The following is a 24,553-nucleotide window of genomic DNA, read 5'->3' on the forward strand; positions in this document are numbered from 1 at the left end:
CGTTGCCATGGGGACCGAGGGAAGGGCTTGAGGCCTAGGTGGAGAAACCTTCAAGAAGCGGAAAAAAAGAAGCGTGGAGGGATTTTTTTGTTTTTGTTTTCCTTCCCCCGTCTGGACGTTGAAGGTCTCCGGCTAAGGAGAGGGAAAAAAACCGAGGAGAAGGTGACTCTAAGGAATCCTCGGTTTACGGCGGTTCGTTTAGTGACCGCGTTCGAAGCGACCACGGCACTGGGGGAAAAAAAGGGACTTTTCGGACCATTTTTTCCACACTTAACGTGGTCGCGTGATCAAAATTCAGACGCTGGGCAAGTGACTCATAGTTACGACGGCTGCCGTGGCCTAGAGTCACGTGATTCCATTTTTGACGGGGGGGGGGAAGGACCGTCTGACCAGCAAAGTCAATGGGGGAAGGGAGTCAGATTCGCTTAACGACCGTGTGAGTCACTGAACAACGGCAGGGATTCACTTAACAATTGTGGCAAGGAAAGGTCGAAAAATGGGGCGAAATTCGCTTAATGTCTCACTTAGCGATGGAAATGTCAAGCTCCCCGTTGTGGCCGTAAATCGAGGACTAGCTGTAAAGGTGTGGGGGGGCTCTGTAGGGCTGGAAGAGGGGTGGGCTGTGGGTCGGATGTAGGGGGTGGCGTCCCTGGGTGGCATTTCTGATAGAAAAGGAAGGAGGAGAAAAAACATTCTCTTCCTTACTGTTAATAATTGTGTTACTTATTTTCATTTGTTTTCCATTTTGTTAATTGATAAAAATAAACTATCATCGCTTTTCTTTCTGAAAGCATTTGAAAGGATTAGAGCTGTGATGGTGAACCTATGGCACGTGTGCTGTTACCAGATGGACTTTGCGGGTGCCGGGGCGCCAGAAAATGGCCTGAAAACAGCCAAAAGAATGGCCAAAACCTGGCTGTTTTGGGGGCCAAAAACGGCCCAAAAACAGCCCTGAAAATGGCCTGAAAACAGCCTCAAAATGGCCTGAAAACAGCCCGAAAATGGCCTGAAAGCGGCCCGAAAAACGGCCAAAAACAGCCAAAAAACAGGCACGCACATGCCGGCCAGCTGGTCTTCAGGTTTCTGGCGCTCCAGCGCACGCACATGCATGCACATTTCAGTTTGGGCACTTGGTGCCAAAAAGGTTTGCCATCACTGGATTAGAGCATGTACAGAGTGTAACCTAACTCAGCTTTTGCTTAGCTGAAGCTCCATTGTAACCTAATGTGCCAACTGAAGATGTCAACCCAACACGTTCAATTTGCAGCATTTTTGCACACCTGCCTACACACTTTTGCACAGTACTGTACAGGTCAGTCCTCGACTTACAACGATCCATTTAGTGACCCTTCAGAGTTACAACGGCACTGAAAAAAAGGGAGTTATGACCGTTTTTCACACTTATCACCATTGCAGCATCCCCATGGCCACATGATTTACATTCGGATGCTTGGCAACTGGTTTTATGACAGTGTCCCAGAGTCACCTGATTCCCTTTTGTGACCTCCTAACAAGCAAAGTCAATGGGGAAGCCAGATAGAATAGAATTCCTTATTGGCCAAGTGTGATTGGACACACAAGGAATTTGTCTTTGGTGTATATGCTGTCAGTGTACATAAGGAGAATAAAATACATTCATCAAGAATAAAAAGATACAACACTTAGTGATAGTCAAGGTATCAAATTGTACTAGGAAACAAATAAAAACAATATAAATGGAAAGATACAAGCAACATGGGTATAGTCATAAGTGGGAAGAGATAGGTACTAGTAAGGATGAGAAGAATAATAGTAATACAGTCTTAGTAAATTATTTGACAGTGTGGGAATTAATTGTTAAGCAGAGTGATGGCATGGGAGAAAAAACTCTCCTTGTGTCTAGTTTTTTAGTCTGTTTTAGTCTGTTTTAATTTGTATTTATTGGGATTGTTTCATTTGATGTAAGACGCCCTGAGTCCTTCAGAGAGAGGGCGGCATATAAATCCAATAAATAATAAATAATAAATAATAATAATAATAGTTGTTCTGGTGTGCAGTGCCCGATAGTGTTGTTTTGAGGGTAGAAGTTGAAACAATTTATGTCCAGGATGTGAATGAATGAAGCCAGATTCACTTGACAATCCTGTTACTAACTTAACAACTGCAATGATTCGTTTAACAACCATGGCGAGAAAAGTTCGTAAAATGAGGCAAAACTCACTTAACAAATATCTCACTTAGCAATATAAATTTTGGGCTCAATTGTGGTCGTAACTTGAAGACTACCTGTTGTAGATAGACTTTTATGGGCCTGTACTGAAACAGTAACTTCCCCTTCTATCCCTGAGATCCAACGAAAAATCGGGGGAAATTTAGCCCAGGGTTCTACGGAATATTTGCACCAATTAGACTCTGAATGTGTAAAACCTTTCTCTTTTCAGATGCAGAGCTGGTGACATATACTGAACGGTGGAGTCTTAATTCTCGTTTTGGACCCTGAAATCCTCACTGGAGTTGTTTACTGATTTGGAGTAGCTTACACATTTTATTGCCGTCAATTATACCTACCGATATCGTTCTCCAGCAAGATGACCCAGGCCGAAATCAAACTTTGTTCTCTCCTGCTCTGTGAACATTTTGGTGAAATTGTGGAAAAGGTGGGAATGCAGCTCATCCGAATGGGCGGACAGACGTTATGGATGATTTCCCAAAACACAGGCATGTCGCTTGATCAGGTAGATTTTTTTTTTTTTTGGTATAATAACCTAGGTTAAATTAAACTCAGATTAAGTATCCATGGTTCCCGCTGATGTTCTCCCTCACGCTCATCAATCCTGAGTGGAATTAAGGATTCCAAGAGGATTCAAAAGTTGGTTTACAGTTGTTATTAGTTGCGAAGTCGTGTCCGACCCATCGCGACCCCATGGACAATGTTCCTCCAGGCCTTCCTGTCCTCTACAATCCCCTGGAGTCCATTTAAGCTCACACCGACTGCTTCAGTGACTCCATCCAGCCACCTCATTCTCTGCTCCTTCTTTTGCCCTCCATCATTCCCAGCATTCGGCTCTTCTCCAGTGAGTCCTTCCTTCTCCTTAGGTGGCCAAAGGATTTGAGTTTCCTCTTCAGGATCTTGGCCTTCTAAAGAGCAGCCAGGGTTGATCTCCTCTAGGACTGACCGGTTGGATGGCCTTGCAGTCCAAGGGACTCGCAGGAGTCTTCTCCAGCACCAGAGTTCAAAGGCCTCCATTCTTTGGCCTTCTCAGCCTTCCTTGTGGTCCAACTTTCACAGCCATCCACTGCAACTGGCAAAACCATAGCCTTGATTATACGCACTTTTGTTGGCAGGGTGATGACTCTGCTTTTTAGCAAGCTATCTAGATTTGCCATAGCTTTAGTAGCAGTCCCCAATTTTTCTGACTTTGTGGTTCAGCGGGCAGCGAGGTGGGGAGAGGGGTTGGTTCCACGCACCTGCATTTGAACAAGCGGCCGGCACATGTGCCCGCCACTCCTACAAATGGAGCTGCACACACTCACTCACCCATCACTTCCGCAGCCCAGTTCCGAACAGCCTGGTACTGGGCCACAAACCCAGGAGTAGAGGGCCCCTGCCCCCTGGTTTAGAGAACCATAGAATCGGTTAATGATTTTCGACAAGCCATTCTTTTCCTCAGCCATTCAATACAGGATTAGCTCTATTTTACTTCACATTGTATTACTTCGCAGTACAAGGCTATTATAAGGTTTTGGGAACGAAGATATTTGCAGTTCTGAGGGGAAGGACCAAAAACAAGAATTGGAAGACACCAAATCGAAAAACCGCCCTGCTAACCGCTGGGTTTATTTCCATTCGGAATATTTTGTACAATTTAAGCTTTATAGAAGACTGGTGGGGCACCCAAGGATCAGGCAGAATGGATATCTGTGGAGATTCTCAGTCATCCAGGTCCCAGAGGGTTTTTTTTTTCAAGAGGCAACTGGACTTTCTGGTTTTTTCTTTGGAGACGTTTCACTTCTCATCCAAGAAGCTTCTTCAGCTCTGACTGGATGGTGGAGAATGGAAGGATTTATGTACTCCTTGCAGACAGCTGGTCATTTGCATCCTTTGAGAGAGTCATTGAGGCCACTTGGAGGTTTCTCTGTGTCCTCGGGGTCACCTGAGTAGTGCAAATGGTTCCTGTAGTCTGCAGTTTTTTTCTGGAAATCCGTTCCTTCTCCCACACCATTCAAAGGGTGTTCATCCCAAATTGTATAGCTAAAAGTCTGTAGAGATTCTCAGTCATCCAAGTCACAATTGTCCCCAAAGGTGCTTTTTCAGGAGGCCATTGGAAAATCACCTTTGGGACAACCATGACTTGGATGACTGAGAATCTCCATAGATGTTGAAATCTTGCTGTGGGTGGCCCAGACGTGACCTGCATTTGTTCTGACCTAGGCTTCCTTAAAAAGCAGGAAGCAGAGTCTTGGTCCCGGCCAAACCCCTTTTATTTACACGACTGTGAATTCCTTTCATTCACAGTCAGCAAGGCCTGTCCAAACAGTCTTTCAGAGGAATACTTATCAACACAGACCTTATCTTGCTTGGAAAGCTGCCAGATAACTAGTTTCCATATGCAGCACAAAGCCAAACTTGGCACAGAGTCACGAACAGAACTTTGCACTCTTGAACCGACCGACCAAATAAATTGTTTCCTGCAAAAGCCCCCTCCCCATTTGCTCCTCTTTTGTTTCCTATGAGAGGGGCCAATCACCTCCAAGGGCCTTGGTAGTACAGTGGTCTAAAGCACCCTGTGTTTAAGAACAGCAATTACTGCAGGTTCGAATCTCGCCAAGGCTCAAGGTTGACTCAGCCTTCCATCCTTTCTAAGGTAGGTAAATTGAGGACCCAGATTGTGGGGGCAATAAGCTGACTTTGTATAAATATACCAAAGAATGAAGGCTATTGCTTAGCACATTGTAAGCCGCCCTGAGTCTCCAGAGCAGGGCGGCATATAAATCAAATTTTTTAAAAAAGGTGTGGCTTTACTCCCGAGTCGACCCTGCTTTCTGAGTTGTTCTTGTCTTCTGGCAGTTCTGCGCATGCGCACACTGGGAACAGGATCCAGCTGTTCCTCTGCTTCACTGCTGTTTATCTCCCTCTCTGCCTCCTACGCAGAGCCCTCGCCCGAGCTTTCCCCAGCCCCCAGGACTGGCCCACGTTCCTCCCCAACCTCCTCACTGTCCGACTCCGCTGCCAGCTCTGCAGGCTGCCGGCGGACCACAACAATTCTGGAGAGAAGTAGATATTACGTTTCCTTCCCTCTACCTTTACGCAGGTCCGGAAAGCGCTCTGTGTCCTCATCCAGCACAACTTGGTGAAATTCCAACAGCAGAAACGGGGCCAGGTAGAGTATGAAGTCCAGTGCAGCCGAATGCTGCGGATCCTTCGCTATCCCCGGTACATCTACACCGCTAAAACTCTCTATAGCGACACAGGGGAACTGATTGTGGAGGAGTTGCTGCTCAACGGTAAAATGACCATGAGTGCCGTAGTGAAGAAGGTGGCTGACCGGCTGACCGAGACCATGGAAGGCGAGTAGATCTGGTGGGTTTCTCTGCCGGGGAAAACGCAGCTTGCGAAGGCCACCGCGAAAAGGGTTTTTCTCGTGTCTTTCTCCACAGATGGGAAAACAATGGATTACAGCGAAGTCTCTGCCACTTTTACATGCCTGGCAGATACGCATTTTGTACAGAGATGCCCTTCGCCGCCCGAAGGTCCCGAGTCTACCGAAGCACGGCCTTCTCCCACGCCTGCGTTGGCCTTTAATGAGAAGGAAATGTATGCTGTTCCGAAGCTGAACCTCATCGGTGAGGAGCTAAGTCGTTTCGATAGCATGCGATGCTGGAATTAAACCAGTATAAACCGGCATTTAGAGCCGGTTCTCATAATATTTTAGAAGTAGGAAGAAACCAACTTGTTTGAGGAGAAGAATGAAATTAGAATGGAATAGAATAATAGTAGAGTAGAGTAGAGTAATATATAGAATAAGGTAAAGGTAAAGATTCCCCTGGCACATATGTGCTAGTCGTTCCTGACTCTAGGGGGCGCTGCTCATCTCCGTTTCAAAGCTGAAGAGCCAGCGCTGTCTGAAGACGTCTCCGTGGTCATGTGGCCGGCATGACTCAACGCCAAAGGTGCACAGAACGCTGTTCCCTTCCCACCAAAGGTGGTCCCTGTTTTTCTACTTGCATTTTTTACCTGCTTTTGAACTGCTAGGTTGGCAGAAGCTGGGATAAGTAACAGGAGCTCACCCCATTATGCGGCACTGGAGATTCGAACCGCTGAACTGCCGACCCTTTCCATCAACAAGCTCAGCGTCTTATCCATTAAGCCACTGCATCCCTCTCTAATATATAGAATAGGAGAATATATAGAATAGAATGAAATAGGAACAGGGACAGAAACAGGAAAAGAATAGAATGAAATCGAATCGAATCGAATCGAATCGAATCTGGAAGGGAGGTTCCAGGATGATTCCTTCGAATCTAGAAGGAATCATTTCTGGCCCCCAGAGGTCCTCCGGAGGCCAGAAATGGCCCATTTGTCAACTTCCGGTGGGACCAGAAGGCCCGTTTTCTGCTCTCCCCAGGCTCCAGAGCCTTTCTAGGAGTCTGGGGAGAGAGAAAAACAGGCCTTCCCCACCACTCCCCGAGGCCCTCCGGAGGCAGGAAACAGCCCGTTTCCTTACTTCTGGTGGGCCCAGAAGGCTCGAAAGTCAGCTGTCCAGAGCTGAGCTCGCGTGCCCACCGATATGGCTACGCATGGCCCCTGTCACACACACTTGCCACAGGTTCGCCACCACGGCCCTATACCATTTCAGAAAAATGCCTGTGCAGTCTCTTTTTAGAAAACCTATGATGAAGCACCCACAATTTCTGAAGGCAAGCTGTTCCACTGCTTTGTGTCTTTCCTGCCTTATACAGCGAAATTTATCATCTAAATTCCGTTAATCTTATATGTACTATGTCTCTCACACAAAGAATCCTGTAAAGATCATCATATGGCTGGGCTGACATAATTGGGCTGACATAATTGATCTGGTTCTCAGTTCCTGTTTTTTTCTACCTTCGAGACCGACTTCTGCCACCAACAGCCTCCCACCGGCCAGTTCGCTCCCACAGAGAGGGTCTCCTCAGGGTGCCATTGGCCAAATTATGTCGGCTGGCGACACCCAGGGGGAGGGCCTTCTCTGTGGGAGCCCCAGCCCTGTGGAATGAACTCCCCCTGGAAATGCGTAAGATCTCCGACCTCTGGGTGTTTCGCTGCGCACTGAAGACCCTGTTGTTCTGCCAGGCCGGGCTATCAACATAATAGTTTTAAATTGGGGTATTTTAAATTTCTGGGGTTTTAAATTGAGCCAAATTCATTTAATCATTTTAAATTTTAAATTGATGTTTGTCTTGTGTTTTTAAATAGGCTGTACACCGCCCTGAGTCTTTCGGGAGAAGGGCGGTATAGAAATTTATTTATTTATTTATTTATTTACTTACTTACTTACTTACTTACTTACTTACTTACTTACTTACTTACTTACTTACAATAAAGATAGGATTTTATCTTCGCAGTCGAAGCTGCTTGTAGGAATTTCACCTGAGAGCAACAGATGCAGATCAGTCCTACAGTATCCCTGGGGGAGGGAAGGAAGAGACACGTCTGCTGCTGGAAGAAAATACATTTTTCTCTTTCGGCCAACAGGAAAGGGGAAGCGGAAGCATTCAGACAACGCCAAGGAGGACGGTGAAAGAGGAGGAAAGCGATTCAAGCAAGACACCGAAAGCGAAGAGGTAGCATGGCCGCTGCTTCCAGGACAACTTAAGCTGGCAGAACAAGTGGGCAGGAGAATGCAGATGCCAGATCAGATTCTAGTGGCAGAGGGCAGAAGGAAGCATCCTAGAAAGCAGTGGTCCCCAACCTTTGCGGCTTGGCATCTCGGCTGCGGGTGGAGAGGGAAACCGGGCTGCGTAAGAAGCGGGCCGGAGCGTGAGGCTTGCATGCATATGTGCATGCAGCTTGACTGCAAGTTGAGTGGCGTGTACGTGTGTGCACCGGCCTGTCACTCGCATGAGTGAAGCTGCGTGCACGCAGGTGCACCAGTACACTTCATGCGCCGGCCTGCTTCCCCGCATGGCCCAGTTCCGAATAGGCCACGGCTTGGTGGTGGGCCACTGTTCTGACCCAGCTCCCCAAACACGACAAACCCTCTGTAGTTGAAGCATTGATTCCTTTTATTAGGAACGCCAGTACCCCTGGCAAAAAGTTTCTCACCACAGGCTAACAAGTCCATCCGGCAGGGAGAGGAATAGTTGTCTGCCACATCTATTCATCTCCGCCCCCTGCCTTTGATCCCCAGAGCTAGGGTGGGGCTTCGCTAGCAGCAGTGGATCTTCCGTCCCAAGGACCAGCCCATAGATTTCCACTGTTCTCCTCTCCTCTTGCCTTCTGCGCATCAGGCACTGGACCCAGCTGTTCCTCCTCTTCCTCATCAGCCACCTCCAGATCTGGGGGCTGTTGACTCTCCATCTGAAGCTGACAGACAGCCCAGGCTCCACCTCTGTCTCTTTGTCTGCCAACTCCATTCCCTCTTCCCCCTCGGAGCTCTCAGGTTGCCCTGATGCTGACCCTGACTCCCATGCCTCCTCATAATATTCCAAAGTAGAGATTCTGCTTTTTAATCCCCACTTGGCCCGTTTCAGCCTTCTGCAGACAGTGGAATCTTCTGGCAAGTCAACATCGACCGTTTTCATCAGCACTTCCGGGATCAAGCCATTGTCAGTGCTGTGGCCAACAGGATGGACCAGGTGAGTAGCATCTTCCTCAAATTGTTCAGTACTTATTAAATAAATTTTATTTATTTATTTATTTATTTATTGGTTCGATTTATATGCCGCCCTTCTCCGGAGACTCAGGGCGGCTTACAATGCATTAAGCAATAGCCTTCATACTTTTGTATATACCTGCTTAGTAGGGCTTTCGGGCCCCCCAAGCGGTGTTCTTTTTTTATACAAAGTCAGCTTATTGCCCCCACAATCCGGGTCCTCCATTTTACCTACCTCGGAAGGATGGAAGGCTGAGTCAACCTTGAGCCTGGTGAGATTTGAACTCACAGTAATTGCAGGCAGCTGGCAGCTAAGTGCTACTTAACAGCACTTTAATCCGCTGCACCACCAAGGCTCTTTTTAAATAACGGGAAGCGAGCTTCTTATGATCATCTTGGTTGTCCTCGCCACTCTCTGTAGGGACTTTCTATCTGAGACACTGCTGTCACCAAGCCAAGCCAACTCACACATGACTCCCTCCCTCCTGATCACTGGTGCTAAGCACTGGCTGCTTTTCTTTGATATTGTCTGCCTAATCATGTCTGGATCAGTCACATCTGCCTTTACCTGCCCTGTGATATGGAATAGGCCAGATCCAATCCAATCCAATCCAAAATCAACAGGCATAGAATCAAAATCATGTGAAGTATTAGTGCCGCTTTATAAAGCCTCAGTTAAGGCTACACCTGAAATACTGCATCCACTTTTGGTCACCACATTACAAAAAAAGAAGTCAGGAGTGGTGCGGTGGCCTAGAGGTGGAGCTCTCGCCTCATAATCAGGAGGCTGTGAGTTCGATCCTAGGTAGAGGCAGATATTTCTCTCTCTCTCTGGGCTCCCATGAGAATATATCTGCTGAACAAAACTCCGCACTAGGAACAGGGACGGCATCCGGCCATTAAACACTCGTGCTCTGCCCAGCAAAGGATTATGGGGTTATTAAAAGATGCTGATGCTGATGCTGATTACAAAAAAGATGTTGAGACTTTGGAAAAAGTAACTAAGATGATTAAAGGGCCTTGGTGGTGCAGCAGACTGAAGTGCTGTTAAGTAGCACCAGCTGCCTGCAATTACTGCAAGTTCGAATCTCACCAGGCTCAAGGTTGACTCAGCCTTCCATCCTTTCGAGGTAGGTCAAATGAGGACCCGGATTGTGGGGGCAATAAGCTGACTTTGTATAAAAAAGAACACTGCTTAGGGGGGGGCGAAAGCCCTACTAAGCAGGTATATACAAAAGTATGAAGGCTATTGCTTAACGCAGTGTAAGCCGCCCTGAGTCTCCGGAGAAGGTTTGGCATATAAATCGAACCAATAAATAAATTGAACCAATAATAAAGTCCCGGAGACTAAAACGTAGGATGAACCATTGGCAGGATTTGGGTTTGGCCAGTCTAGAGAAAAGAAGGACTAGGGGTGACATGATAGTAGAATTCCAGTATTTGAGGGGCTGCCACAAAGAAGAGGAGATCACGCTATTCTCCAAAGCACCGGAAGGCAGGACAAGGAACAATGGATGAAAACTGATGAAGGAGAGAAGCAACCTGGAATTAAGGAGAAACTTCCTGACTGTGAGAACAATTAACCAGTGGAACAGCTTGCCACCAGAACTTGTAAATGCTCCAACACTGGAGGTTTTGAAGAAGAGACTGGCCAGCCACCTGACTGAAATGGTAGAGGGTCCCTTGCTTGAATAGGGGGTTGGACTAGAAGACCTCCATGGTCCCCCCCAGCTCTGTTCTGATTGATTGACAAGGGAATGGCCTCTGTTACACCTCCTAACTTTTCTTCTGCCTCCGTCCACAGACCAGTAGCGAAATTGTCCGAACTATGTTGCGAATGAGTGAAGTCACAACCTCTTCTAATGCCCCCTACACCCAGCCTCTCTCTTCCAATGAGGTGAGCCATCATTTGAACTACTAAGTCGTGGGTTTAATTGTATGGCCGGAGGAGGTGGGGTTCAGCCGAAACTCTCAAGAGATAAAAGCCATGCCACTAGTCCTCGGTGACCAGACTTTTTTTAAAAAAAGTTTTTTAAAAAACAAACAATACATAAACAAACAATGCTTCTCCTCCAAGAAGCTCATCTTCCGCTCCATCTTTTCTTTTTCTTTTCTTTTCTTTTTTTTAAGATATTCCGATTACTTCCGACTGGTTACAACATCTCCAAGCAGATTCTTGATCAGTACTTAACCTTGCTAGCAGATGACCCGGTAAGAAAATTAAATTTTCTAAAGCCTTACTAGCTTTTTGAAAAACGCTTCTTCAGGAATGTTGTGTCCTTTGGATTTCCCTTTTTTTTTTTTTTAGACCTGAGACTTTATTTCCAAGCATTAGGAGAGGAGAGGAGAGGAGAGGAGAGGAGAGGAGAGGAGAGGAGAGGAGAGAATGCAGGAGAGAAGAGAAGAGAAAATAGAAGAGAATAAAATGTAGAAGAGAATAGAAGAGAATACAGAATAGAACAGAGCAGAGCAGAGCAGAACAGAACAGAACAGAATAGAATAGAATAAATATAGAATAAATATAGAATAGAATAAATATACAATAGAATTCTATATTGGCCAAGTGTGATTGGACACACAAGGAATTTGCCTTTGGCGCATACGCTCAGTGTACATAAAAGAAAAGATACATTCGTCAAGAATCACAAGGTACAACACCATAGGGAACAAATAAGAAGAGAATGTAGAAGAGAAGGGAAAATAGAAGAGAATAGAATAAAAATGCAGAAGAGAGTACAGAATAGAAGAGAAGAGAAAATAGAAGAGAAGAAAAGAAGAAAGAGAAGAGAAGGGAGAAATAGAGAATAGAATAGATATTGTCACTTTGAATATACACTAATTGGCATATATTAAAATGAAATTACGTTGCATAACAGCTCTCAAAGGATCTCCACCTCCAATATGCACTACATAAACATGACAAAATAAATAAATAAATACAAAACTATGCATTTACCCACATATATTATATGACATGGAGAAACAACACAGTCTAGTTCAGATGTATAAATGTACATGGTGAGAAAAAGGAATCTTGCGAGTTTACCGGATGGATGGCCTAGGGAACAAAGCTGTTACAGAATCTGGAAGCCCTGCTAGAAAAACTTTGAAACCCCCTCCCAGAGGGGAGCAACAGAAACAGACCGTGAAGTGGGTGTGTGGGGTCTCTAGCGATGCTTTGAGCTCTAAGCACATAGCGCTTATAAGCAAAATCCTAAATGATGGGAAGCAAACTTCCTATGATCATCTCGGCTGTCCTCACCACTCTTTGTAGGGACTTTCTATCTGAGACACTGCTGCCACCAAGCCAAGCAGCGATGCAGTTTGTTAAAACGTTTTCAATCGTGTCTCTGTAAAAAGTGTCCAGGACAGAAGGAGAAAGATGTGCTCCCCTCAATCCGACGCAGGAAATGCATACGCTGGTTTGCATGCTTCACTAAAGATGACCAGTTCAGATTGTTAGTTAACTGCAGCTCTTAATACTGTCGACCGCCTCTACAGCTGCATCTTGGATACTGAGTGGAGTATGTCTGTCGGCTCTTTCTAAAAATCTACGATGATCTCCTTTGTTTTATTAACATTTGGAACATTTTATTTATTTATTTATTTATTTTGTCGAGCATATATGATTACAGATAAAATATAAACATGATTGTGAATACACGAAATGTATAAACATGATTATGAATACATGAGATGGTTATGAATAAATTGGGACATTAGGACAGGGACGGAAGGCACGTTGGTGCGCTTATGCACGCCCCTTACAAGACCTCTTAGGAATGGGGTGAGGTCAACAGTAGACAGTCTTAGGTTTTGGGATGAAATCACAGAGTCAGGTAGTGCATTCCAGGCCTTGATCACTCTGTTGTTGAAGTCGTATTTTCTGCAATCAAGTTTGGAGCGGTTTACCTTAAGTTTGTATCTATTGTGTGCTTGTGTATTATTGCGGTTGAAGCTGAAGTAGTCATTGACAGGTAGGATGTTGTAGCAGATGATTTTGTGTACAACACTTAGATCAGACCGAAGGCGGCGTAGTTCTAAGTTGTCTAAGCCCAAAATTTCAAGCCTGGTGGCATAAGGGATTCTGTTGCGAGCGGAGGAGTGGAGGACTCTTCTCGTGAAATAGCTCTGGACTCGCTCAATCGTATTAATGTCCGATATGCAGTGCGGGTTCCAGCCAGACGAGCTGTATTCGAGAATTGGTCTAGCAAAGGTTTTGTATGCTCTGGTTAGCAGTATAGTATTTCCAGAGAAGAAGCTACATAAGATTAGGTTAACAACTCTTAATGCCTTTTTAGCAATGCTGTTATAGTGGGCTCTGGCACTTATGTATGTATGTATGTATGTATGTATGTATGTATGTATGTATGTATGTAATTTATGTGCCGCCCTTCTCCCGAAGGACTCAGGACGGCTTACAAGAAGGAACAAAAAAAAATTACATAAACATCAAAGTCAATTTAAAATTAGTTAAAATTAATAAAAAAAATTATTAAAATTAGTAAAAATCACCCCTTCGGATTCAGCCCATTTGGTGAAAAAGCCACGTCTTCAATTCACGGCAGAATGTGTAGAATATGTGCAGAATAAATATCAAACTAGGAAGTATCAGATAGCTTTTAACTGAAAGTATTATATAAAGATAGAAATATTTGAATTTTGTGAAGATGTGAAAAATATACAGGGGGTGGAGGGGTACAAGATTTATAAAAAGGGGATTTTGATTTGGATTATATTCTGTGGAATTCTGGGGGGAGGGGTGGGTTAGGGGGAGTTAGGGAGGGTTGGGGGGGGGGAAATGGGGAGAAAATGTAATTGTAAAACTTTTCCAATAAAAAAAAAAAAAATCACGGCGGAAGAAGAAGAGGTCAGGGGCTGTCCTGAGGCCGGTGGGCAGCCCATTCCAGAGGTTCGGCGCTCCCACAGAGAACGCTCTCCCCCCTGGGGGCCGCCAGCCGACATTGTCTGGCTGACGGCACCCTGAGGAGGCCCGCTCTGTGTGAGCGCACCGGACGATGGGAGGATGGCAGGAGATGATCCTGCAGATACCCCGGGCCTAAGCCATTAGATCATTACATTAATATAATAATATTATATTCTATTAACCTATTATATTAACCTATTCTCTCCACAGCTGGAGTTCGTTGGGAAATCGGGCGACAGCGGTGGCGGGATGTATGTGATCAGTATCCTTTGGGGGTCTTGCTGCATCACGAGGGCCCGTCTCAGAATCAGAAGGGAGCCCCCTGGGTAATGATGCAAGAAGGCAGGGGGTCAACCATCCCACTCAGTCATCTAGCCAAGAAAGACTCCTGGCTGTTTTGTTTTTGCCAAGAGTATGCAGGTAGTCCTCGACTTACGACCGTTCATTTAGTGACCATCCAAAGTTACAGCGGCACTGAAAAAAATGACCTGTGACCGTTTTTCACACTTATAACTGTTGCAGCGTCCCCCCACGGTCACACGATTTTACATTCGGATGCTTGGCAACTGGCTCACGTTTATGACGGACGCAGTGACCCGGAGTCACCTGATCCCATTTTGCGACCTAATGGATGGAAACGGAACAAGGGGAGATTCAACCTGGAAATAAGGAGGAATTTCCCGACAGTGAGAGCAATCAAATGATGGAACAGAAGTTGCCTTCGGAAGCTGTGGGAGCTTCATCCCTGGAGGCTTTCAAGGAGAGACCGGACTGCCATCTGTCAGAAACGGCAGGGGGTTGGACTAGATGACCTACAAGGTCCCTTCCAACTCCGTTCATCTGTCTGTTAGACCTCCCGACAAGCAAAGTCAACGGGGAAAAGCCAGATTCACTTAACAACCCTGTTACTAATTGAACAGCCGCAGCGATTCGCTTAACGAAGATGGGTGAGGAAAGTCGTAAAATGGGGCAAAACCCATTTTAACGCATTTCTCCCTTTCGGCAAGATAAACTCTGGGCTCCGTTGCGGTCGTAAGTCGAGGACGACCTGTATTGGAAAGAGCCCGCTGCGGTGGGCTGCTTGGGGAGAGAAGAGGGAGTGTGCAATAAAGACCAGTAGCCTTTTCTTCCTATTTGGCCCTGGATCTTCTTTGCTGCTCTCTCCAGCTCTTTGCACACACCCCCCCCCACACCCACACCGGAATAGCCCTCAAGGAAAATGGTCCTCCATTGGTGGGGGGGGAGGCTCTTTGGCCTTTCTGTGAGTTTCTCCTGGCTCTTCTAAACTTCAGCCAATCCAGAGGATGAGGGTCATTCCTGTGGCATCTTTTCCCTAACTTTTCTTCCAAACAGATCTTCATAAGGGCCTGGCCTCTCTAGCCACCGCAACGCTGGAATCCATTGTGCAGGAAAGGTAAAACGAAGTCGCTTTTACGGATCTTTCCACATCGGAAAGCTCTTCCGTGCGTTTTTGTTGTTGTTTGATTCAATTTTCTCAGAATAGGCTCCTCCCACCCCCCACCCCCGCCCCAATATCCAGGGAGCCTGTTCATTTGTCCTCTCGCCTTCTTTTTCTTTTGGTCTCCAAAGATTCTCGTTCGGTAGATTTCAGTTCATCCAAGCAGTGGAGATTCTGCAAAACCTGTTAGAGTTTGCAGCAATCCAACCAGCACACAAGTACCGTATTTTTTGGAGTATAAGACGCACCTTTTTCCCCCCCCTAAAAGGGGGGGAAATTTTAGGTGCGTCTTATACACCGAATGTAGGCCCCCACCCTTTGGTCTCTGCCTCCCAGCAGTTTGCCTCCTTGCAGCAAGCAGTAAGAAAAAAAAAGCTCCTTTCAGCTTCAGCACAGCCTAATTAGCACAAGTTGATTGGAATGGCCTCTCGACTCTCAGCTGTTTTGCTCTCAGCTGTTTTGCCCTGCTGCTTGCTTCAAGGAAGTAAATTGCTGGGAGCAGATTTTTTTTTTCTCCTTGTGCTAATCAAGCTATGCTGAAAACGAAAATGAAAGTAAAGCAGGCTGTTCGCTGTTTGCTGCAAGGAGGCAAAATTGCTCGGAGGCAGAGGCAGATTTCTTTTTCTTCTTTTCCTCACCAAAAAAAGGTAGGTGCGTCTTATAATCCAGAGCACCCTTCTTCTAGGTTCAGCCAGATGGCTCTTCTTAGGAGATGGGACCCACAACATTTCTTCCCTCCCCATTGTTGTGGGTCAGATGGATGTGACTGGCAAGAGGAAGTTTGAAGGGAAAGGTGCAAATGTGTGTGTGTGTGTGTGTGTGTGAGAGAGAGAGAGAGAGAGAGAGAGAGAACGAGAACTATACCTGTTCTCCAGCTTACATGAAAGTTTCCAGTATAGGAGACAACGGGTTCATTAATTTTTCGCTGCCCTACTCAGAACAGGCTCTTCTCCACTTCCTTCCTCAATACAGATTTGGGTCCCGCTGTGCCCGCATTTTCCGCCTTTTATTAAGAAAGAGGCACCTGGAACAGAAGCAGATCGAGGACTTCGCCATGATCCCGGCCAAAGAAGCCAAAGAAATGATGTACAAAATGTTGTCGGCCAATATCGTAGCTCTGCAGGTACCTGCTCTCCCCGTATCGCCCAGCACGAAGGCCAAGCTGCGAGAGGCTTTGCCTGGGAATTGAGGCAACCTGCCAAGCCAGTGATGGGGGGGTGAGATTCCTTGCAGGCCTTCTCAGGCTGCAGGTTGGCCAGGGGATTCTTGAGTGAAGGTCAGTGCCCCTTGTCATGAAAAGGAGAGCATGGATTCTACCATGGATTCCCATGTAGGAATTGTATGCGGGACCTAAAAGTGATGCTGCTTTTATTGGGGCAACTTTTAGGAGTCAATACAGCAAGAGCACTTAGACTTATATACCGCTTCACAGTGCTTTCCAGCCCTCTCTAAGCGGTTTACAGAGTCAGCCTTTTGTCCCCCAACAATCTGGGTCCTCATTTTACCCACCTCGGAAGGACGGAAGGCTGAGTCAACCTTGAGCCAGTCAGGATCGAACCGCTGGCAGTTGGCAGAGTTAGCCTGCAATCCTGCATTCTAACCACTGTACCACCATGGCAAGAGGAAGAGAATAGAGAATAGCAATAGCCCTTAGACTTATATACCACATGGTGCTTCACAGCCCTCTCTAAGCAGTTTACAGAGTCAGCCTCTTGCCCTCAACAATCCGGGTCCTCATTTTACCGACCTCGGAAGGACGGAAGGCTGAGTCAACCTTGAGCCAGTCAGGATCGAACTCCTGGCAGTGGGCAGAATTAGCCTGCAGTACTGCATTCTAATCACAGGAAGGAAGGAAAGGAAGGAAGGAAGGATAGAAAGGGAGGGAAGGAAGGAAGGAAAGAGAAAGGGACGGAAGGAAGGATGGAAAGGGAGGGAAGGAAGGAAGGAAGGAAGGAAGGGCAATTGCAGTAGCACTTAGACTTATATACCGCTTTATAGTGCTTCTACAGCCCTCTAAGCAGTTTACAGAGTCAGCCTCTTGCCCTCAACAATCCGGGTCCTCATTTTACCGACCTCGGAAGGACGGAAGGTTGAGTCAACCTTGAGCTGGTCAGGATTGAACTCCAGACTGTGTGGGCAGAGTCCGCTTGCAATGCTGCATTCTAACCACTGCGCCATCACTGCTGGGTGTAAATGTGAGATACTGTCATAAGTCCCTTTTTTTCAGCGCTGTTGTAACTTTGAATGGTCACTCGATGAACTTTTGTAAGTCGAGGACTCCCTGTCGTGATGTATCAATACTAGCAAATTTAATCTCTTATATCTGGCTTTGCTTTCCTTCCCCAATGCAGGAAATCCCCAAAACTCCAGATCACGCCCCTTCCCGGACTTTCTACTTGTACACAGTCAATACTCTCTCGTCCGCCCGGCTGCTCCTCCAGCGCTGTTACAAGGTTTGCATCCCACTATCTCCTTTTTTTAGGGGACGCAATGGCTCAATGGCTAAGACGCTGAGCTTGCCGATCGAAAGGTCGGCAGTTCAGTGGTTCGAATCCCTAGCGTCGCGTAACGGGGTGAGCTCCCGTGACTTGTCCCAGCTTCTGTCAACCTAGCAGTTCGAAAGCAGGTAAAAAAAAATGCAAGTAGAAAAATAGGGACCCCCTTTGGTGGGAAGGGAACAGCGTTCCGTGCGCCTTTGGCGTTGAGTCATGCCGGCCACATGACCACAGAGACGTCTTCGGACAGCGCTGGTTTTTCGGCTTTGAAACGGAGATGAGCACTGCCCCCTAGAGTTGGGAACGACTAGCGCATATGTGCGAGGGGAACCTTTACCTATCACTTTTTTTGTTTTGAAAAAAAAAAATTTATTTTAATGCAAACAATCCATCTTTCATTAAACTGTGTGTCGCATAGGTACAAATATTTTGTGCAATAACAGTTAAAGTTTACAGCCATATTCATTATTTAATCTGTTCTTAACTTATTACCAATACAATTAAATATCTAATACTATGACAATCCTCTTTTTAATTTGTTTAACTCTATTAATGCATTTTCTAAATTTCACTAACTATTTTTATTTCTAATTTTTACATTTATTCTCTAACCATTGATAAAATAACTCCCATATAGTATAATATTCGGTTTGTTCTTTCTCTTTAATTGCCAGCGTTAACCTGTTCATTTCTGCACATTCTAGTATTTTCCTAATCGCATTCTCTGTAGGGATCGCTTCACTTTTCCAATTTTGTGCAAATACAATTCTAGCTGCAGTTATTACATGGATAATCAAATATACATTTTTACCTATCTCTTTTTTTTAAACCTCTCTTAAGCCAGACTGCACTCATGGCAGCCTCTATTTTCCCTCCCTTTCAGTGTGTGGCCAACCTGATAGAACGGCGACTCCACGAGACAAAGGAGAACCGGTGAGTCGGGAGTCCTGGGGGTGCAATTCAAGCCTTTGAACCCAACTCTGCGTGATGATGGTTGAAACCTTAAAGAGTTCTCCATCCATAAGTGAGACAGAGACAGTTGGGGAGAGCTGGTACACTGTCCATTGTAACTCTTTCTAGCCAGGTTTTACCTACGTAAACTAAGTTGTTCTGCAGCCCTGGTTCTGTGAAATCTCATTCACAAGCTTCTGGGCTTTTTTTCTGTTGACAAACTGCAACTCTGTGTTGCTCTCTGGGAGACTCAGATAGCTATTTCTGCCTTTTAAGGCGTCATCAGTGAGCCACACCCACTTCTCAGATATCCTCCCTGTAAAGGTACAATGTATCAATACAATGTATTCACAAGCCCAGAAGCTTGTGAATGAGATTTCACAAATTTGATTTATATGCCGCTCTTCTCCGGAGACTCAGGGCGGCTTACAATGCGCTAAGCAATAGCCTTCATCCTTTTTTATATTTATACAAAGTCAGCTTATTGCCCCCACAAACTGGGTCCTCATTTTACCTACCTTAGAAAGGATGGAAGGCTGAGTCAACCTTGAGCCTGGTGAGATTTGAACTTGCAGTAATTGAAGGCATCTGATGTTAATAACAGTGCTTTAGTCTGCTGCGCTACCAGGGCTCCTTAGTATTAGTATTTCCTGTATTATTATAACATGCTCTGATGCTAATGAGTTAGACGTTTTACTCCCCCTCCCAACTTGAAAGTAACTCTGGAGAGATTGGGATAGGATAGGAGATGTTTCTGTGGGGCAAGGCTGAGGGGGAGAAAGGGAGAGGAGAGGCCAATTGTAACTACTCATTAATTTTCAAGCTGTGTCGATTTATCAAGCCCTGTTCTGTCCCCAACCACACGCACACACACCAACAGACGTTCAAGAGTTAAAGACGAAACCAGCCGGCAAAATCCTTTTCCTTATGATAACGGAACTTGGCAACAACCTAGTGGCTGCCTGCCAAGAGTTTATTATTTACGAAGAGGAGAGATAACTTCTCCCCACTCCTGGTACATCAAAAGAAACAGCTCAATAATTACGGAGTCAATCAAGTCCAGAGATAATCCAGCAAAGTCTATAGCAAAAAGTCCGGCAATGCAGAATGGCGTGGAAGCTTTCAGCTTTGTTCGTCACAAGGTTTGACTGGCCACCACGCTCCCTTTTATATCCTGTGGGGTGTGGTCCAGTGACTCAGCCTAATCTCGGGCACGCCTTTTCTTCTGTTGCGCGCGCTTATCTCTGCGACGCTGGCGTGGATCCAGCCAAGACTCATTACCCTCATCACTGTCCATCTGTGGCTGCGTGGACGTGCTTGGCCCCGGCCCTATCTCTTGCCCTTCGGCGGACACCGAAGGCATTGCCAGAGAGGAGGGTCCTGGAGAGGGAAGCCTTGCCAACTCCTCTCCTTCACTCTCGGAGTCCTCTCTTGCCGATGACACAGGCTCAGGTAACGGAGCCACAACAAGCCCCATCACATAGTTTCGTAGCGAAGCACAGGTATCCAGCTAATTTAATATATAAAATACAAAGGAAATTAGGGGAAGGAGAAGGAGAAAGGAAAAGAAAGTGTGAGGTACAAGGGGGAAAAGAAAAAAAAAAAAGACATTGACTTCCAACTCTTTTAGCACAGTACAAGATAGAAACACTCCAGCCTCAACTTTTGGCTTTTACCCATTAGTATATAACTAGCCGTTTATATAAACACAAATCTGTCTGATCGACAAAGGCAAAGGCAAAGTTTCTCATGAAATATTTTGAATCTCTGGAGCATCTGTTGAAGTCGCCCGAGTGGTGCGGTGGCCTAGAGGTGGAGCTCTGGCCCCACTATCGGGAGGCTGTGAGTTCGATCCTAGGTAGAGGCAGATATTCCTCTCTCTGGGCACCATGAGAATATATCTGCTGAACAAAACTCCTCATTGGCAACAGGAAAGGCATCCGGCCAGTAAACACTCAGCTCCATTCATTTGCCTGACTCCACCCCGCAAGGGATTATTATGGGGTCATTAAACAACGACATCTGCTGAAGTCGCCTGGCCTTCGGCCTCGCGGTCTCCTGTGTTTCAAGCGAGGCCACGAGACTCTCTGATCGTGGCCTTTCTCCCGTGGCAGGCGTCTGCTGGAGAAGAGCCAGCGGGTGGAGGCCATCCTCGCCTCGGTCCAGGCCACGGGGGCTGAGCAGGCGCAGCTGCAGGAGATTGAGGAAATGATTACGGCCCCCGAACGGCAGCAGCTGGAGACCCTCAAGCACAACGTCAACAAGTGAGTACGGCCCAGGTGGAGGTGGGTGGGAACGGCTGAAGCCCTTCCCCTCACGGGTGTCGCCAGAAGCTAAAATTGACAGACTATAGATCTCGCCAAATTCAGCCCCGGTGAGGAAAAAGACCGATCACTGATACAGGCCAGGCGGAAAGGGAGCCAAGCTGGGCTAGATGAGATGAATCAAAATCACGTGAAGGATTAACACCGCTTTATAAATTCTTAGTAAGGCCACAGCTGGAATACGGCATCCAGTTTTGGTCACATGACAAAAAAAGATGTTGAGACTTTGGAAGAAATGCAAAGAAGAGCAAGTAAAACGATTGAAGGCCTGGAGACCAAAACATAGGAAGAACAGCTGCAGGAACTGGATATGTCTAGTCTGATGAAGAGAAGGACTAGGGGAGACATGATAGCAGTCTTCCAATATCTCAGGGGCTGCCCCAAAGAAGAGGGAGTCAAGCTATTCTCCAAAGCACCTGAGGGCAGGACAAGAAGCAACGGATGGAAACTGATCAAGGAGAGAAGCAACTTGGAATTGAGGAGAAATTTCCTGACAGTGAGAACAATTAACCAGTGGAACTGCTTGCCACCAGAAACTGCATGTCCTCTATGGGAGTCGCTCAATCGAGCCATCCAACTCGTTCAATGATTAAAAGGTGCAACCTTTCAGATTACAGATTAACAGAGTTGGAAGGGACCTTGGAGGTCATCTAGTCCAGCGGTCACCAACTGGCGGTCCGTGGACCACTGGTGGTCCATGAGAAAATTTTGGTGGTCCGCAGAAAAATTATTTTCATTTTTTATATTGCACTAAATCAGGGGTCCTCAAATTACGGCCCCTGGGACAGATACGTGCAATGAACGCTTGTGTTGCTGCAGAGAGTCTCCCTCTTCAGGGTCTTCTTGTGAGGGTCGGAGGGGGGCAAAAATTCCGACTTGGGTTCTGCTTCGGCCTCCTGGTGGGGGGCTTTGGGCGAAGGCTGGAGGGAAGAGCCTCTGGTGGAGAAGAGCCGGAGGGTCTCGTTCCAGTGGGACTGCATCATGGCCTGGAACTGGCTGACCATCTCAGCCCGCTGAGCCTCCAGGTGCCGGTACCTGGCCTTGCACTCCCGCAGGTCTCCCCTCTGCTTGGAAAGCCTCTGCTCCTAGTCCTCAGTGAGGTGCTTCTGCTGAGCCTCCTTCTCGGTCAGATCCAAATTGAACTGAGCTGTTTTGCCAACTCTTTCTCCTGGTGGCTGCTTAGCTCCAGCAACTGCTTTCCTGTTGGGGCCCTAAGGAGCCCGGGCGGAGAGGCGAGGAGGGGCTGGGAGGGGAGGGGTGAGTAGAGGTTGGCAAGGTGTCCCTTGACATGAGTGACATTGAGTTGGCCACACCCACCCAGTCACATGACCACCTAGCCACGCCCAGCCAGCCTGTCATTAGGCAGATCATATTAGTGGTCTGCGGAATTTAAAATTATGAATTTAGTGGTCCCTGAGGTCCGAAAGGTTGTTGACCCCTGATCTAGTCCAACCCCCCGCCCAACAGGAGACCCTACACCATTTCTCACAAATGGCAGTCCGGTCTCTTCTCGAAAGCTTCCAGGGATGAAGCTCCCACAACTTCGGAAGGCAACTTATGTTCCATGGGTCGATTGTTCTCACTGTCAGAAAATTTCTCCTTATTTCTAGGTTGAATCTCTCCTTGGTCAGTTTCCATCCATTCTTCCTTGTCTGGCCTTTAGAGAATAGCTTGACCTCTCTCCTCCTCTCTGGGGCAGCCCCTCAAATACTGGAAGATGCTCTCCTGTCTCCCCTGGTCCTTCTCTTCACTAGACTATCCAGGCCCAGTTCCTGCAACCGTTCATCATATGTTTTAGTCTCCAGTCCCCTCATCATCTTTATTGCTCTTCTCTGCACTCTTTCTAGAGTCTCAACATCCTTTACAGATTAACAAAGTGGGAAGGGACCTTGTAGGTCATCTAGTCCAACCCTCCGCCCAAGCAGGAGACCCTAGTACACCATGTCTGACAGATGGGAGTCCAGTCTCTTCTTGAAAGTCTCAAGTGATGAAGCTCCCACAACTTCCGAAGGCAACTTCTGTTCCATGGGTTGATTGCTCTCCCTGTCAAACAGTTCCTCCTCATTTCTAGGTTGAATCTCTCCTTGGTCAGTTTCCATCCATTATTCCTTGTCTGGCCTTCGGGTGCCTTGGAAAATCGCTTGACCCCCCTTCCTCCTCTCTGGGGCAGCCCCTCAAATACTTGGAAGACTGCTATCATGTCTCCCCTGGTCCTTCTCTTCACTAGACCAGTCAGGCCCAGTTCCTGCAACCGTTCATCGTATATTTGAGCCTCCAGTCCCCAAATCATCCTAGTTGCTCTTCTCTGCACTTTTTCTAGAGTCTCAACCTCTTTTTTATAGTGTGTTGGCCAAAACTGGATGCAGGATTCCAGGTGTCGTTTTACTAAGACTTTATAGAGAGGTATTAGTACCTCCCTTGACCTTGATTGTATTTTCCTTTTTTTATCCAAGGATCGATGCCAGTGAAACCCAAGTGGACGAAACCATCTTTATTTTGGAATCCTACATCAACAGCACCATCAGGCACTGAGCCATCGGCCGGAGCTCGAAAAATCCTATCTTCTAATTTTTAAAGTCCGATTTTTGTTTTGTTTTCATATAAAGATGATTTATTTTAAAAAAAAAAAAAATCCTGCCTTCGTGCGATGGTCGTTTTTGATGAAGGAAATGTGTGAATTGAGAGTATAAAGGCGGTCCTTGATTTACGTCGGATCGTTTAACGACTGCTCAGAGCTACAGCGGCCTTGGAAAAAGGGATGTGCAACCTGTACTCGCGCTTAACAACTGTTGCATTACCCCCGTGGTCACACAAATGCTCATAATTTGGATTCTTGGCAACGGCTCACATTTACAATTGCACTCCAACTGCCTGCACGAGCAGGAAAGTCTATTCCAGGGGCGTCAAACTCGCGGCCCGCAGATCGGATGCGTCATACGCTGGCCACGCCCATCCTGGTTTAGCAAAGGGGGGAAGCCGCAATACGTCACGTGACGACAACTTGACACCGTGAGTTTGACACATTCCAATACCATTTCAGTGGCTGTCCTGTCTTTCCTTGAAAGCCTCCAGTGATGAAGGATGCACAACTTCTGGTGGCAAGCAGTTCCACTGGTTAATTGTTTTCACTGATAGGAAGTTTCTCCTTAGTTCCAGGTTGCTTCTCCCCTTGATTAGTTTCCATCCGTTGCTTCTTCTCCTGCCCTGAAGTGCTTTGGAAAATAAGTTGACCCTCTCATCTATGTAGTAGCCCCTCAAATATTGGAAGACTGCTATCATGTCTCCTCCTGGTCCTTCTTTTCATTAAATGAGACGTACCCAAATCCTGCAACCGTTACTTGTATGTTTTATCCCCCAGTCCCCTACTTATCTTAGTTGCTCTTCTCTGCACTTTTTCCAAAAGTCTCAACATCTTTTTTTGTAAAATCTGTCGTGACTAATCATGGTTGCCATGATGTAAAAAAGAGGTTGAAACTCTAGAAAAAGTGCAGAGAAGAGCAACCAGGATGATGAGGGGACTGGAGGCTAAAACATAACAATGAACAGTTGCAGGAACTGGGCCTGGC

At 46.5% G+C, this 24,553-nt stretch overlaps 1 protein-coding gene across 2 annotated transcripts; it reads left to right on the plus strand.

Annotated features, from left to right (window-relative positions):
* The first annotated feature begins 20 nt into the window (after positions 1-20).
* On the plus strand, positions 21-23,608 carry POLR3C (RNA polymerase III subunit C). 2 transcript variants are annotated; one of them, XM_070950478.1, is made up of 15 exons: positions 21-162; positions 2,421-2,714; positions 5,292-5,547; positions 5,638-5,823; positions 7,712-7,800; positions 8,710-8,814; positions 10,636-10,728; positions 10,962-11,042; positions 13,969-14,020; positions 15,112-15,172; positions 16,190-16,340; positions 17,569-17,670; positions 18,596-18,645; positions 20,778-20,927; positions 23,441-23,608. In XM_070950478.1, the coding sequence occupies exons 2-15, from the start codon at positions 2,568-2,570 to the stop codon at positions 23,517-23,519; spliced, it is 1,602 nt and encodes a 533-aa protein (XP_070806579.1). In that variant the 5' UTR covers positions 21-162; positions 2,421-2,567; the 3' UTR covers positions 23,520-23,608. The 2 variants fall into 2 exon arrangements, with proteins under 2 accessions (XP_070806579.1, XP_070806580.1); XM_070950479.1 differs by lacking the exon at positions 20,778-20,927.
* The last annotated feature ends 945 nt before the right edge of the window (positions 23,609-24,553 follow it).

This window comes from Pituophis catenifer, unplaced genomic scaffold (assembly GCF_029215685.1).
Source record: "Pituophis catenifer annectens isolate HBS135680 unplaced genomic scaffold, rPitCat1.0.hap2 SCAF_10, whole genome shotgun sequence".
Taxonomy (NCBI): domain Eukaryota; kingdom Metazoa; phylum Chordata; class Lepidosauria; order Squamata; family Colubridae; genus Pituophis; species Pituophis catenifer.